The sequence below is a fragment of the Sinocyclocheilus anshuiensis genome, unplaced genomic scaffold, assembly GCF_001515605.1.
Source record: "Sinocyclocheilus anshuiensis isolate Anshui unplaced genomic scaffold, SAMN03320099.WGS_v1.1 scaffold710, whole genome shotgun sequence".
In the NCBI taxonomy this organism is placed as follows: domain Eukaryota; kingdom Metazoa; phylum Chordata; class Actinopteri; order Cypriniformes; family Cyprinidae; genus Sinocyclocheilus; species Sinocyclocheilus anshuiensis.
The window spans coordinates 624,385-625,433 of record NW_015544201.1 but is presented as its reverse complement, the minus strand read 5'-3'; the positions used below and the strand labels follow the sequence as shown (position 1 = coordinate 625,433).

General features: G+C 38.0%; 1 protein-coding gene across 1 annotated transcript in view; it reads left to right on the top strand.

Moving 5' to 3' along the window:
• Window positions 1-1,049, top strand: part of LOC107696842 (6-phosphofructo-2-kinase/fructose-2,6-bisphosphatase 2) — a 19,794-nt gene that overhangs the window by 9,814 nt on the left and 8,931 nt on the right. Inside the window, 2 exon segments of the mRNA XM_074187045.1 lie at window positions 410-617; window positions 696-842. Of these exon segments, the coding sequence (XP_074043146.1) occupies window positions 410-617; window positions 696-842 (355 nt within the window).

The following is a 1,049-nucleotide window of genomic DNA, read 5'->3' as shown; positions in this document are numbered from 1 at the left end:
TTGATTAATTTGATTAATGATGTCAAATTCAGTACATTTAATGTTAGTCAGGGTTTCCTAAGCGAAGAAGATGACTGTGATGGCACTGTCAAATAGAATAAAAACTTGATTAATGATGTCAAATTCAGTACATTTAATGTTAGTCAGGGTTTCCTAAGCGAAGAACATATTTAAGATGACTGTGACCACATGACCAGAAGATAAACGGCTACTTTTAAGGCATTTATAAGGCATTTATATGTAAATAACCTCTGTTTTGATTCACTGTTATCTATTGCACAAAAGGTGCAGAACGGGTTTCACACCAAAGTTTAATTGTGTATTATAATAGTGTTTCATGGCTTAGCAGGCACCAACTAATACAGAGAAAAAGGCTTTCCTGATCATAGCATTCACTTATTTTTCCTAGAAATTTGTCCTTCATTAAAGTGATGAATGTAGGCCATCGGTTCCTGGTGAACCGTGTTCAGGACTACATCCAGAGCAAGATCGTCTACTACCTCATGAACATCCATGTGCACTCGCACTCCATCTACCTGTGCAGGCACGGAGAGAGCGAGCACAACATCCAGCGCCGCATTGGAGGAGATTCTGAACTCTCTCCCCGAGGGAGACAGGTCTGAACTTATTTAGTGCTGTCTTTATAGCGTTTATTGATCAGAAGATGCTTGACTTTCTCTCTCCTTTGAGAGTAGTTTGCAAGCACCCTGTGTGAGTTCATTGAGGAGCATAAGCTGTCCAACTTGAAGGTTTGGACCAGCCAGTTAAGGAGAACCATCCAGACGGCTGAAGAGCTGGGAGTTCCATATGAACAGTGGAAAATCCTCAATGAGATAGATGCTGTTAGTATGCTCCGATTCTAGCGGAGATTACATGCATTTTATATGTATTATATGGACCCACTTTATATTAAGTGGCCTTAACAACTATGTACTTACATTTAAATTAATAATTTGGTACAATGCACTTATTGTGTACATACATGTTTTTACATTGTACTTATATTTTAAAAATACCTGCATGTAATTACATCTGTAATTAATTTCTGT